At 45.1% G+C, this 13,418-nt stretch overlaps 1 protein-coding gene across 9 annotated transcripts in view; it reads left to right on the plus strand.

The window, feature by feature from the left end:
* Positions 1 to 2,169: 2,169 nt before the first annotated feature.
* MAPKAPK5 (MAPK activated protein kinase 5) overlaps positions 2,170 to 13,418 on the plus strand; it is a gene marked incomplete at both ends in the record, with an annotated part of 31,646 nt that continues 20,397 nt past the window's right edge. For 5 of the 9 annotated variants that reach the window (XM_084253846.1, XM_084253847.1, XM_084253848.1 and 2 more), the window contains 4 exons: positions 2,170 to 2,205; positions 11,143 to 11,216; positions 12,007 to 12,082; positions 13,288 to 13,385. In XM_084253846.1, coding sequence (XP_084109972.1) covers positions 2,170 to 2,205; positions 11,143 to 11,216; positions 12,007 to 12,082; positions 13,288 to 13,385 — 284 coding nt within the window. The remainder of the gene's footprint in view (positions 2,206 to 11,142; positions 11,217 to 12,006; positions 12,083 to 13,287; positions 13,386 to 13,418) is intronic. The other 4 variants (XM_084253851.1, XM_084253852.1, XM_084253853.1 and 1 more) reach the window with 1 other exon arrangement.

Here is a 13,418-nt window from a genome sequence, read left to right on the forward strand (position 1 = left end):
TTTCTGCCTTAAGACTTTTACACTTGCTTTTCCATCTGCCCAGAAATAGCTTCCCTTATTTCCAATGGACAAACACTTCACCTTCCTAAAAGGTCTGTTACAAAATTACCTCCAGAGAGAACTTCCTTGATCACCTGACAGGGAAAACTCCCCACATCCAGTTATTCTTCTTCCTCAGCACCCTGCTCACTGTCTTCATAATAACATCTACAAACTGTTTTTTCCCATTTTTTTCCTTCAAGATCCATAAGCAAGTGCCATGTTTGGTTCTGCCTATTTCCCCCATGTCAAGAAGGCCTGGCACACAATCAATCATTAGTGGTGCTCAGTAATCATTAAGTCCATGAATGAAGAGCCATCAAGAGCAGGTTGGTCCAAAGCTCCTGCAAGGTCCTCTGACAGGCTATTAGTGACGTGTAAGGAGCTCAGACCTAGCTTCCAATTTCCACTCGACCCCTTCTTGGCTTGTAACAGGGTGGTCCCCAGGAAAAGGGGAGGTTCCAGGTTCTCTGCCCCATTCAAGGAAGGGTGGAGCTGAGCAGGAAGGAGAAGCAGCTGGAGTAGAGACAAAGAGAAAAAGGATGGAGAGCCAGAAGGAGACCTGGAAGAGGACATGGGGCAGAGAGACATGTGAAGGATCTGCGCTTGTACCAGGGACTTGGGGGACATGGAAGGAGACACTTGAAATAACTGTGGATAAGGAGAGACCGTGTGTGTGTGGGGGCTAACCATGACAGCGTTTATCTTGATTGATTTTTGCTCTTTTCCTTTCAGACTTGTCTGGCCCCTTCTGCCCCTTTCCTGTGGGCCGGCACCTTGTGGTGCCTTAGATTCGTGGCAGCCTTTCGAGCCTCAGTGGCCCTGCTTTGGGCCAACCCTGTCCGGCCGGGCATGCACCCAGAGGGCCGGGGAGCTTCGGGTGCTGGCTTTAAAGCTGTGTTCTCCATTCCTTCCCTTCGCTTCTCCTCGCCGCACAGTAACTGTATGAAAAGCTCCTTTCACGCAGGGTCTCACGCACGAGAGTATGCCTTGTCTTTACGCTGCGGATGGCTCAAGCTACTCAGAGCAGGCCGGTTGGGGGCCCCGGGGCGCCTCGCCCTGCCCGGGGCCGGGGCGCGCGCGGGCTGAGCTCGCGGTCCGGGCCTCCGCCGTCTGCGAGGGGCGACGGGCGCCGGCCTCCCGCACCGGCCGGCCGCGGGGCGAAAAAGGAGCCGGCGGGGGGACCAGCGCTCCGCGTGCGGCTAGCGCTCCGCACACGCAGCGCCACGCGACAACTCCGGGCCTTACCGCCACCCCGCCCGGGCCTCGCGCTCCTCTCCGTCCCGGGGGCCCCCGGTCCCCTCCGCGGCGTCCCCGGCGGCTTAAATCTCGGCGCCGAAAGGAGGCGGCGCGGCCGCCGAGCGGGGTGACGACGCGGGTCGCGCCGCCCGGCCCCGCCCCCTGGCGTCATCAGGCGGCGCCGGCGCGGCGAAGGGCCCGGGGGCCTGTCCCGGACGCGGCGCGGCCTGGGGAGGCCCCGGCGGGCGCCCGCAAGCAGCCGCGCGGTTCGGGGGCGGTTCGGCAGCCCCGGCGGCCGGCGGCGAGGGGCGCGTGGCGCCGTGGGGGCCTGGCGTTGGGCGGCTGGAGGGGCGGCCCAGAGTCCGGGCGGGGCGCGGCGCTGGCCGGCGGGCGGCCGGCGGGGCTGCCCGGCGCCGGAGTCCCGGCGATGTGTGGCGCTGAAGCGGCGGCGGCGGCGGCGAGCTTGGCCTCGGCTTCGCGGCGGTGCCGGCGGCGGAGGCGGAGGCGCAGGCTCGTGGTCGGGACCTGGCGAGCCCGGGCCTAAGCGGCGGCCCCGCGAGGCCCCCACGCGGCGCCCGGGGCCGGGGCCCTCCCCCCCGCGCCCTGCCCGGGGAGCCTGCCTCCCCGGCGGGGGATGAGGCCGGGAGGCGGCCGCGCGGGGCCCAGCACAAAGGCTCGTCCTCAGGGACCGCCGCCGCCGCCAGCTTAGGGCCGCCCGCCGAAGCGGAGCCGGCGCGGGGCTCCTCGTCCCCGCCCGCCCCTGGGGGCGCCCGCCGCCCCTCTCCCGGAGCTCCAGGGGCCCGCGCCCCGAGGCCCCTGCTCCCGTGGCCGCGGTGGGAGCGGGCGGCTGCGCAGCCGGCGCCTCTCCCGGCCGCGGGGGCCCCGCGGAGCATGTCGGAGGAGAGCGACATGGAAAAAGCCATCAAGGTAAGGGGGAGAAGCCCCCTTCCCCCCGCTTTGTCTCTGTGGCATTCCTCTCGGGTCCGGCCTCAGAAAGCAGAGAGAACTTGGAGTGAGACGTTGCAGCGACCCCGGCCTTCCCGGATTCCTTGAACTGCATTTTATCGCCCTGGGACCGAGGGTTTGTTGGTTTCGGGAGGGGCATCCGACTTCCTTCAACTTCCCCGGTAATACTGGGGCGTGATTTGTGCTCAGCTAGAATGAAAGGGGAGCGGCGTGGAGATTCTTGCTGGGGGAGGCTGAGGGTGGGGGCTTTACTACTGTAAGTGCGATCGCTTCCCAAGCCTCTGCCCTGGATGATCTGCAAATAGTCCACTTGGAGCGTTGGACTTTACCCCTCGCTCTCGATTTGTTTTGAACCATCCTTCTGGAAATCCGCAGTTTCAGAAGGAGGTGGTGGTTCGCTTTTTCACAAAACCTGCCCTTTGGCGAATAGGTGATTCTCAGTTTTCCGTGTGATTCTCAATTTCCCGTGTGTTCCCCCCTTCCCTGCCCTCTTTACTCTTCCCTCTCCTCCTAGGGAACTTACTGAATTTATTTAGGAGGAGCTAACATTGTTCTGTCACTTACTGCTCTGTTAATCAAAAGAAAAGCAAATATGTGTGTTCTAAAATGACCAAATAAAAATGACAACTTTTCCCAAATCCTTTTTTCCCCTTACTGTTATTGTTTGTTAAATAGGCAAATTATGAATCACTAAAGCATTCAGTTAGAAAATTAGCTGTAGCTAGGAAATTAATCTTCTGTTTTGAACACTGAAGTTTGAAGTTTTATATATATGAATATACATATATAACTAATTTTTACAGTGTTAAATCAACTCAGTGCATTTAAGAATTTAATATTCCCTTAAGGGTGAGGCCTCCATAGACAACTTGGGATTATTGTCCCCTTTAAATCATCATTACCCTTACCAGTAACTAAGAATTTACACTTGTAACAATTTTTGGGGTGGTAAAGTTTATAGAAATAATCAGTAGCTCCAAAACAACCCTGTCATTTAAAGGAGACATTGAAAAACAACATACACATCAAGGAAGATCAAATTGTAAAAGAAATAAAGGTTTTCTAGAAGACTGCTTTGATATATTCATTTTTCTTTTTGGCTTGGAATTTATTGGTGTAGGGTCTTGAATTGTTGCCTAAAGTTACATGACTGGGTTATGAATCAAAGCATAATCTGGCAGGTTTTTTAATCCAACAAGTATTTTCTGCTTTGTGCCAAGTGCTATGTTGGGCACTAGAGGTGTAAAGCCAGGCACCTAGATGTCCCTGCTCTCCCGGGCCTTATATTCTAGGTGGTGGAATTAGATAATAAACACATTAAAAGGATGAGAAGACATTATTTTAGGAAGTATAGTCAACGAGGGCCTCTCTGAGGAGGTGACATCTGCACACCACTCTGAACAAATCTGCACCTTCTCAGGGAAGAAGATTACAGGCCGTGGGAACAGCAGGTATAAAGGCACTGAAGGGTGGTCACAGGCCTGAGTGACCCAGGAAAGCACAGTGGCAGGAACGCAGTGGGTCAGCGTAGATTGTTACAGAGAGGGAATGGGAAGCTGCAGCATGGAGGCTTGTAGACCTTTGAACAACTTTGTCTCTGAGTGGAGAGGGGACTCTGGGAGAGTTCTGAGCAGAAGAGGGACAGAATTCTAGTGGGCAAATATGTAACTGGGGTGCGGTGTTAGTGGTTACCATGGTTTATTTAGGGAGACTCATGGCTTGAAATCTCATCCCTGCCATTTCATCAGTTGTGATTAGTTGTATTCTTGAGTAAGTCACTTCATTCCTGTCCTCCCTTGATTTCCTCATACATAATAAAGATGATAAAATGCTTCCCAGCTTGTAGATTTTTTTAAGGATATAATAAGCACAGTCTCTGCCTCTGGGGATTCAACAAACAACAAGTGAAGTGAGGCCTACATTAGTAGCAAACTTGTGTATACTTTTTTCCCTTATCCCCTAAACAGTACAGGGTAGCATCTGTTTACATAACATTTACATTGCGTTAGAGATTGTTTAAAGTATGTGGGAGGGTGTGTGCAGGCTATATACAAACGTGATGTCATATCCAAGGGGGCCCTAGCACCAGTCTCCTCAGGATATGCAGGGATGTCTTACAACACCTCGCGTAATGCCTGACCGCACAATACCTAACCAAATGTACTTAAAATACCTAGCGCTTAGTAAAGGATTGATGAAATTAGCTTACAGCGACTGAAGTGGTTTAGAAACAGTTATGATTTTCTTTAGTCAGTTGATTGCCCAACCTAATTTTCTTAAAATAGTAAGGTTTTCTTCATGCACTTGATAAGTAGTGAATCTTGTAGCTAATTTGGGTGTGTCCAGCCAATACAGACTAGTAGAGTTGAAAATATCTGATCTGACAACTAACATTGACTTGGAAGCAAACCAGCATCACATCAAATAAAACTTTGGGTCTGTGACACTATGTTGTATTCATTGTTTTGCATTTTTGAGGCTGTCCCTCATGATGAAAACTGAGCCTCCTAGAGTTCAACTGGAAAAGTTGTCTCTGGGCTCTAACCACATAGCTCTTAAGCTTGTGCTGCTTACCTGAGAACAGTCAGCTTATGGCTCTTAAAACTTTTAGGATCAGGCCAAATGGCTAAGATAGGTGCTGTCTTCTCATTTCTGTCTCTAGTGCTGGAGCTTCATGATGTCACTACTCCCAAGGCTCAGAGCTAAACCTGTTAAGTGTAGAATTCAGTAACTTTTAGTAAAGTTATTGTGAAGCCATCGTCATAATCCAGCTTTAGAATATTTTCATTCCCTCTAGAAAGTTCCTTCTTCCTCTTCATAATCTGCCTGTATTCCCATTCCCTGAGCCAGAATAGCCCCTCACTTGCTTTCTGTCACTAGTTTTGTCTTCTCTAGAAAATCCAAATTAATGAAACATACCCACGCACATTCCTGTGTTTGGCTACTTTTCAGGTTCGTCCATAAGAGTGTGTGCACTAGTAGTTTGTTCCTTTTTTTTTTTTTTTGGTGGGACCTTTGCTGGCAGCCCAGGAACGAACCCACTCTGAGAGGCTGCAGGCTCCTCGCAGCCCAGTGCTCAACTGCTGCGCCACCAGGGGAGGCCCAGTAGTTTGTTTCTTTTAATTGCTGAACAATAGTCTTGTTTATTCATCTCCAATTGATGGACATTTAGATTGTCTCCAGTTTTTAGCTACTATAGATAAAAGGATGAAACAAAACTTTCCCATACACATTTTGTGTGAACACGTTTTAATCTTGTCTGGGTAAATACATAAGTGTGGAATTACTGGGTAGTCTGGCAAATTTGTTTCACTTTTTAAGAAACCAAGACACTTCCATTGATACATAAGTAGTGAATTGATAAGTAGTGAATCTTGTAGCTAATTTGGGTGTGTCCAGCCAATACAGACTAGTAGAGTTGAAAATATCTGATCTGACAACTAACATTGACTTGGAAGCAAACCAGCATCACATCAAATAAAACTTTGGGTCTGTGACACTATGTTGTATTCATTGTTTTGGATCCATTGATCCATTCACTACTTATCATTATTCCTTCCCACCAGTCGTGTCCAAGGGTCTAGTTTTTCTTACATTTCTCATAAATGTTTGCTATTGTCTGTTTTAGCAGCCATCATTGTGATTTTAATTTGCATTTCCATAGTGATTAATGCTATTGGAAGGAAACACATTAAAGTCAACCCTTGAAAGCTTACCACTTTTGAGACCTCCAGAGGCTGAGGGAGAAGAGAGGGGAAGAATATAATATGGACTATGGTGGAGGGCTGGCTGCTTTGCTGCTGGGGAGCTACCTGAGGGGAGAAATCCTGTACTGTCAAAATATTAACAAGGATGCAAAACAATTGTACTTCATTAAATTTTAAAAAATGCAAAAAAAAAAGTTACGCTGGCACCACCCTTGAGCACAAATGAACCCTTTGCCACAGGGATAATGTCCCTCGTCTAAACTTTCCATTCTCAGTTCTTTGGAGAAAAACACTACATTAAATTCTCACACAATCATATTGAGGAAAAAAATACGAGTTTGGATAATCCAAAATAAGCTAAAATTATTTCAATTTAATACTGAAATATATTCTAATCTTTTATTATGTATCCACCAAGCTTTGTAAGAATTCAATCAAACACTGATTCCACATTGTGGAAAAAAATAATTTGGGTATTTTTTTTGTATAACCATTGAAGTGACATGCATTATAAGTTTCAGGTGCATACCATATACTATATTGTTTCATTCATTTTGAGTTCATTTTTGCGTAAGTCCACCTTTGTCCTTTGCATGTGGATGTACAATTTTCTAAGCACCATTTGTTGAAACTCTTTTATTTGCATCTTCAAATCTAAAGGGTGTCTCTAATGCTTATAGTTGAATTTTTCTTAGAAAAATTTGGCATGTCACATTGTGTAAAGGTGTACAGCATATTTGATACATTTACATATTAGAGTTGCTGGATATTTTCCTAATGCAGTATTTATTACATTATTATATATAAATATTCAGTGTTTATATACTAAATATTTACAAAAATGTACAATGGCTACATTTGCCTGAGTTGTAATTTGCTGTAGTTTATTTCATTTCATGAATCAATATCCTTACTAATTTAAGGCCATGTATTATTTCTTTAGCAGAACCCAGCCAATGTGATTTTCATTGATGCCTTTGAAGTAGAAATAATTTCCCTTAGTAAAGTGATTTAATTGAGCTATGCATTCCTACTTTCTTTGTCATTAAAATGTGTGAGAGAATATGCCATCTCTACATAGACTAGTTGCCAGGTGTTAGATTGTTATTTTTGTCCAGCTGGATTTAGTGAATTTGTAGCTCTGGTTAGTGCTTATGGCACCATCAACAAAGATGCAAGAATAAAACCTGGGAAAGAGGACAAGAGGTATAAGAAAATGTGGTTCAGTTTTAATGTAATACGTATCAAAATATCAGTGATTTTTTTCAAGGAAACAGAACACTTAATTATCAAATTTATATGGAACAACAAAAGGCTCCAAATAGCTAAAGCAATCTTGAGAGAAAAGAAAAAATGAAGGCATCACGTATCCTGACTTCAAACAATATCACACAGCAACAGTAATCAAAGCAGTGTAGTGGGGGAACAAACACAGAAAATCAGACCAATGCAACAGAATTGATAGCCCAGAGATAACGCCATATAAATATGGACAGTAAATCTTTGACAAAGTAGTTACAACCATACTATGGAAAAAAGTTTTCATACTTTTAATAAATCATACTGGGAAGCATGGAAAGCCACACGCAAAAAAATAAAGCAAGACCCATATTTATCTCCACATACAAAAATTAATTCAAAGTGGATTAAAGATTTGGACATAAGAACAGAAACCATAAAGTACTTAAAAGAAAATAAAATACTTAAAAGAAGCATTACAGGACATCTACCACAAAGAGGTATTTGGGAGTCCAACCCCAACAGCAAGGGGAACAAAAGCAAAAAATAGACAAGTGGGACTATATCAAACTTAAAAAGCTTTTGTACCTCCAAAGAAATGGTCACAAAAAACAGAAAACAACCTACAGAATGGGAAAAAAGTATTTGTATACCATCCATCTGACAAGGGATTAGTCTCCAACATTACAAAGACACCGTCCAACAACAAAGAAACAACCCAATTGAAAAACGGGCAAAGGACATCAGCAGACACTTCTCTAAACAAGACATTCAGATGACCTACAGACATATGAAAAAATGTTCATCATTTATTATAAGAGAAATGCAAATTAAAACCACATCGATACTACCTGGCCCTTGTGAGAATGGCCCATACAAAAAAGAACAGAATTAACTAATGTTGGTGGGTTGTGATGAAAAAGGAACTCTCATCCACTGTTGGTGGGAATGCAGGCTGGCATAGCCAGCTTGGAAAATAGTGTGGAAATTTCTCAAGAAAATAATAGAAGTTTTGTATGACCTAGCAATATCTCTATTAGGTATACAAATAACAATAAAAAAGCTAATATGAAAAGATTTGTTTACATTTACGTACATAGCAGCACAAGTCATGGGATCAACCCAAGTACTCTTCAACAGATAAATGGATAGAGAAGCTATGGAGCATATAATCAATGGGATATTACACAGCTGTGAAGAATGATGAAATGGTGGCATTTGGGACAAAATGAATGGACCTAGAGTGATTATGTTGAGTGAAATCAGGCATAGCGTGAAAGACAGATTTCGGGTGGTGTTGCTCATCTGTGGAATATAAATAACACCAAGCCGATTATACATAAACAGTGGAAGGAATAAAAATTTGAGCTCTGCAAAAAGAAGATAATGGTCTCCAGGGGGAGAAAGGGAAAAGGTGAAAGGGATAGAAGAGGGAAGCAGATGAAGTATGGGCATAGGTGTTTTGGTGCAGGGGAAAATGTGGTTCAGAAATCACGTCTTGACCTCTCTTACCTTCTGCCAAGACCAGTGTCAAGACCCCAGTCCTAGCCTCTACAAGCTGAACTACCTTGCTGTCCACCAGACAGATACTGATAAACACCAGTACAATGAAGAATTTGATCTAATGTTATTTTCACATTCCAGGAACAGGGACGAACAGTTCTTTGATCAGATCATTCAAATTTCATAGACTGTATCTCTTTTTCCAACTGAGTCTTTCCTGAGTATGTTTTCATTAGAGTTGAGAGGAGGGGTTTGGCAAAAGATTTTTTTCTACTGAAGCTTAGACTACTCCAATTCCTTCTTACCTCTGTCTTCTTGAATACTTAAATCCAACAAGTTATGTAATGGAAACTTGAAAGAGGTAGACTGGTTAAGTGGATAGGTTTGGGTTCTGCTTAGGAGGTGGTGAATGGAGACAGAGCCTGTCACCTCCTTGATTGGGCAAGATTTGTCCCTAACTTTCATGCTGGCACCTGGGCTGTTTCCTTTGACACCAGAATGGTGTTGGGGAAAAGGCCAAAGCCATTGCTTCTAGTCTTGTTAGTGCTTATAACTCACTGTGACCTTGGCAAGCTCCTTAACCCCTCATTTTCTGAAGTCAGTTTGTGTAATCTTGCCCATCCCTCTCAACAGTCTCCCTCCACCATCTGACTTTAGTCCACCTTTTTCGTTGTTCATGCCAAAGTTATGGAGTATTTATTGTATGATGAAGACTTTCATTCAGAATCAGAAAGGGGTGGAGATGAAGGGTATTCTAAGCTTGTTTAATACACACATTCATTGGGCAGGAGCTGTTTTCACTTCTGAACGTAGCCTGGTGTCTGGCACAAATGAACTCTCAGTGCATGTGTGTTAATAGACAAATATCCTACCCCCATAAACTGGGAATCAGGTTTCTATTGTCAAATATGGCCTTGTTAGATTTTCATTGCAATAAAGCAATTAGAAAGTCTTACGAGTTTTGGCCTAGTTTCTCAAGGTCTATAGTTGGTTTCCTATTTTACCTGTAGAACCCTGAAAAACGAATTTTGGCCTATCAGAATTTAAATATTGGCTTTCTTGCCTAAAAATATATGGCAGCGGAAGTGCAACATACAGTGACTAGACAAGAATTCCCTAAAAACTTGCATTAAACTGTAGAGACTTTCTGGAATTACTTTCTGGAATTTTACATGAACTTTTAACTTTGAATTTATCGGTTATTCCAACAATTTCAGCCACTTATTCTAGAATATAGGCCTCTATAGCATAACAACATTTATCAAACCAGTCTTTCTGGAGTCTCAAAAATACTACTTGATTGTTTTAGCAAATAAGTATGAATAATGAAGCATTTTAAAAGCCTATCTTACCCCGCACTCCAGAAAAAGTACCAAGTTTCTGTTCAAATGGATCTTGTAGATGAACTGAAGAATTTTATCCTGAAGTTTTTGTTTTTTCTTTTATCAGTTAATAATGTCTAACCTAGTCATTTAGACAAAATTTCTAATTAAAAACCTATAGAACACAAAGTTCTGTTTATCAGATTCTTTCTGAAGATGAGCTGTTGAGTGATAAAATAGTCCATTGTTCCATCCCTGCTTAATTATTCAATTTAAAAAAAAAGATTTATTTATTTATACAAGCACTGGGTACAGTCAGAAGCACGGGAGGGTGAGAGGATTCATCAGAGCCAGGGCAGGGAGCAGAACAGGCAGACGGACGAAGTACACTGCTGAGGGGAGCAGGGGGTGGCAGGAGAGGTCTGTGCGCCATGTGGGACCCTCGCCCGGCGACCGGGGATCAACAGTGCTGCAGAGGCTGCAGGCAGCTTTGCAACCCAGCACTCAACCGCTGCGCCACCGGGGAGGCCCTCAACTTTTTAATTTTTTTTTTAAGATTTATTTATTTATTATTTATACAAGCACTGGGTACAGTCAGAAGCGCGGGAGGGTGAGAGAATCCACCAGAGCCAGAGCAGGGACCACAGCAGGCAGAAGGACCGAAGTACACTGCTGAGGGGAGCAGCGGGCTGCAGGAGCAGCCGGGGAGCAGCCAGGAGCAGCCGGGGCTCGAACCGGCGCTGCAGAGGCTATGGGCAGCTTCGCAACCCAGCGCTCAACCGCTGCGCCACCGGGGAGGCCCTCAACTTTTTTTTATTTTTAAAGATTTATTTATACAAGAACTGGACACAGGCCAAATGCGTGGGAGGGTGAGAGGATTTACCAGAGACAGAGCGGGAAACAGAACAGGCAGACTGACGAAATAAACTGCTGAGGGGAGCAGCGGGCGCTACAGAAGAGGTTGGCCTCGCCATGGGGACCGTCGCCGGCCAACTGGGATCAAACTGGTGCCGCAGAGGCTGCAGACAGCCTCACAGAGCTGCACTCAACCACCTGTGCCACTGGGGAGGCCCAATTATTCAACTTTTTAATTGGAAAATCATTCTCTCCCTCTTTTACATTAATAGGAAACCTCCATTTTAGAGGAATACAATATCAATTGGACTCAGAAGCTGGGAGCTGGAATCAGTGGTCCAGTTAGGTAAGATTCCCCAGGTGTGAACTCTGGTAACATTACCCTGAAATGGACCATCCGAAATATATTTTAAACTGGAAGCATCAGGTGTGGCATTTTGTGACATAGCTTTAATTTTTTCATTTTAATTTTAAGAGGAGGTATTTGTTTTTGTTTTTGTTTTTAAAGATTTATTTATTTGTTTGTTTATTTATTTATTTATACAAGCACTGGGTACAGTCAGAAGCGCGGGAGGGTGAGAGAATTCATCAGAGCCAGAGCAGGGAGCAGAGCAGGCAGAAGGACCGAAGGACACTGCTGAGGGGAGCAGCGGGCGGCAGGAGAGGTCTGCGCGCCATGTGGGACCCTCCTCCGGTGGCCGGGGAGCAGCCTGGGATCGAACTGGCGTCGCAGAGGCTGCGGGCAGCTTCGCAACCCAGCGCTCAACCGCTGCGCCACCGGGGAGGCCCAAGAGGAGGTATTTGTTAAGCCTGTTCTCATCATTTGGACATATAGTAAAATGACAGCATCACATTATCTACAAAATAGACTCACTGTAGATGTCAAGACGAGTCACTGAGAGTCACCTGTAGTCCCCAAGCCATTATTCCTTTTCTGCTAGCCTGAACTTGGTTTTACCGGGTTCCTACACTGTGGTTTGAGAAGGACGTGAAAGCTGTTTCTCTGCCTCTCTGCCTGTGATTCTGGGGCAAGTTTGTTCTCATGCACCTGGATATATTCTCAATTAGAATTACAGTTTTCAAAGAATAAACCTGTTCGTTTTGATTTTAATATAGTTTTCCCCCTACAATTCTAGAGTCTGTGTGAAGAAATCTACTCAAGAACGGTTTGCACTGAAAATTCTTTTTGATCGTCCAAAAGCTAGAAATGAGGTATGGTCTTTTATTGCCTTGCTTGTCTAAATAATTGACGTGCCTTAAGACTTCCTTTTGGGGGCCTCCCCTGGTGGCGCAGGTGGTTGAGTGCTGCGCTGTGAGGCTGTCAACAGCCTCTGCGGCGCCGGTTCAATCCTGGCCAGCCGGGGAGAATCCCACATGGCGCAACAGACCTCTCCTGTCGTGCCCGCTGCTCCCCTCAGCAGTGTATTTCGTCAGTCTTGCCTGTTCTGTTCCCTGCTCTGTCTCTGGTGGGTCCTCTCACCCTCCCATGAATCTGGCCTGTACCCCGGTTCTTGTATAAATAAATAAATTAAAAAAAAAAAGACATCCTTCTTGCAAGTAAGGTAGCTGCTTAGAGAGAATCCAGAGATGTGTAAGGAATCCTACCCCTTTTATTCGTGTGTTATCTTTATAAAGAGACCTACCTCTGTCATGGCCACTTCTTATTCCTTTTCAATTAATGTGATTCTTGTTCCCCGAAACATTCAGATGTATTTCAACTTTTGCTTACTGGAAAAGGTCCTTGAAGGAAGTAGATGAGATAGCATGAGTCTGGCAAATGGTGTCTTGAACATGGGCTCTTCGAGGGCTCTGAGGATGTGCATTTGTTTTCAATTACCTGGATAAAATGATGACATGTTAAACTGCAGTGAAAGACTTGTCCTTTTGTTAAAAATTATGAATAATTTCTGAAATAAAATTATTGCTAATTTTTAAGATTTATTTATGCATACAAGAGCTGGGGTACAGGACAGAGATGGGAGAGGATTCACCACAGAGTGGGGAACAGAACAGGTAGATTGACTGAAGTACACTGCTGAAGAGAGCAGCGGGCGAGTCAGGAGAGGTCTGCTGCGCCATGTGGGTTGCTCCCTGGCCGGCCGGGGATCAAACTCATGCTGCAGAGGCTGCGAACGGCTTCATAGGTTTCATCTTAAACTCTTGTGCCACCAGGGAGGCCCTTATTGCTGTTTTTCATTTGTTCATCGGACAGTACAAAGTAAATCTGTTGGCGAGGTTTTATTTTATTTAGATAATCTGTGTATGAAACATTTTTTTTTTCCTACATGATTTTAGGTGATAAGGTTTTTACTGTAATAGGCTATTCCCTTTCACCTAGTGTGCTCAGTGCTTCAGGGGAATTCGGAGAGATATTGGCCTTCCCTATGTACAGAAATGTTTCCTCTGTTCTCTTCAAGGTACGTCTGCACATGATGTGTGCCACACACCCAAATATAGTTCAGATTATTGAAGTGTTTGCTAACAGTGTACAGTTTCCTCATGAGTCCAGCCCCAGGTAAGACACTGCTCAGTCATTCCCACGTGCCCA

The sequence above is a fragment of the Talpa europaea genome (assembly GCF_964194135.1).
Source record: "Talpa europaea genome assembly, chromosome: 14".
In the NCBI taxonomy this organism is placed as follows: domain Eukaryota; kingdom Metazoa; phylum Chordata; class Mammalia; order Eulipotyphla; family Talpidae; genus Talpa; species Talpa europaea.